Here is a 1,092-nt window from a genome sequence, read left to right on the forward strand (position 1 = left end):
TTGTTGTTTCGTTTCCTAGGTTGATATGATTTCGATTGATTTCACAGACAAGATGTTATTCCGATTGAAGCATCCGATGGTTAAAGCTGCTATTCAGGTTTGTGATTCTCTGAACTTTAGATTGGACATTGTTTCATGTTATAAGAAGAGTGTGTGTGTTACCTCATTGTTTTTCCTTTGCTTCAACTTGATGAATTTTCTTATGTGCAGCGAGGGATTTACTTTGAAATCAAGTACTCTGGTTTCCTAATGGATGCACAAACGAGGAGACAAGTTATATCGAATGCTAAGGTGAAATTTTTTTGATGAATCAGGCTCAAGTATCGTATTGTATATTTGTATTTGTAGTGTGACGGATGCTCTTTCGGTGGAAAAAGTGTGGTGTCAATTATGTGAACTTTTCTATTTTGTCTTGTGAAATGGTGTTTCTAGTTACTGGTGGATTGGACTAGGGGGAAGAATCTGATTATATCAAGTGGTGCTCCTTCAGTAACAGAAATTAGAGGTCCAAACGATGTCATAAATCTCATGTCCTTGCTTGGACTCTCTCCTGAATGGGCGAGAGCTGCCATTTCAAAAAATTGTAGGTATGTATCCAATTCGTCTAGCAGTTGTACTTATGTGATGCATTTTAGCGTATATTTATTTCACTGAGGATGGTTTTTGAATCGCTTTCAGGAATATGATAGCCAAGGTTTTAAATAAAAAACGGTTCCACAAAGAAGCTGTCAGGGTTGAATTACTTTCTTCTGGTGATACATTTAGCCTCGACCAGCCTCTGTCTGGAGACTGCATGAAATGGGATCCCCTTTCGAGTGGTGAAGGTGACATGCTTTTGGATGATCTTGCAAAGGCTTTTGATGCCACAAATGTTGTGGCGCACAAATCCTCTAAGGCTATTGATTTCGCCTCTGTTCTCGATGGCTTGCCAACACATGGTTTCCGGGTTGGGGATATTGTAGGAACTGAACCATTGACTCAGCCTCCTGCAGCTATGGTGATTGACGCACAGGTGCACAGTAATCAAGTTTCTGAAGTACCTATTGCTGTGGCAGCTTCATCTGATGATAATCCTCAGGAAATCGAAACCAT

General features: G+C 40.1%; 1 protein-coding gene across 2 annotated transcripts in view; it reads left to right on the forward strand.

The window, feature by feature from the left end:
• Window positions 1-1,092, forward strand: part of LOC104762113 — a 7,104-nt gene that overhangs the window by 2,615 nt on the left and 3,397 nt on the right. Inside the window, exons 4-5 of one of the 2 annotated variants that reach the window (XR_002036428.1) lie at window positions 433-587; window positions 679-1,091. Coding sequence is in view for 1 of the 2 variants with exons in the window: in XM_010485343.2 (XP_010483645.1) it covers window positions 433-587; window positions 679-1,027 (504 nt within the window). In the remaining variant the exon portion in view is untranslated. The remainder of the gene's footprint in view (window positions 1-432; window positions 588-678; window position 1,092) is intronic. The other variant, XM_010485343.2, reaches the window with a different exon arrangement.

This window comes from Camelina sativa, chromosome 18, assembly GCF_000633955.1.
Source record: "Camelina sativa cultivar DH55 chromosome 18, Cs, whole genome shotgun sequence".
Taxonomy (NCBI): domain Eukaryota; kingdom Viridiplantae; phylum Streptophyta; class Magnoliopsida; order Brassicales; family Brassicaceae; genus Camelina; species Camelina sativa.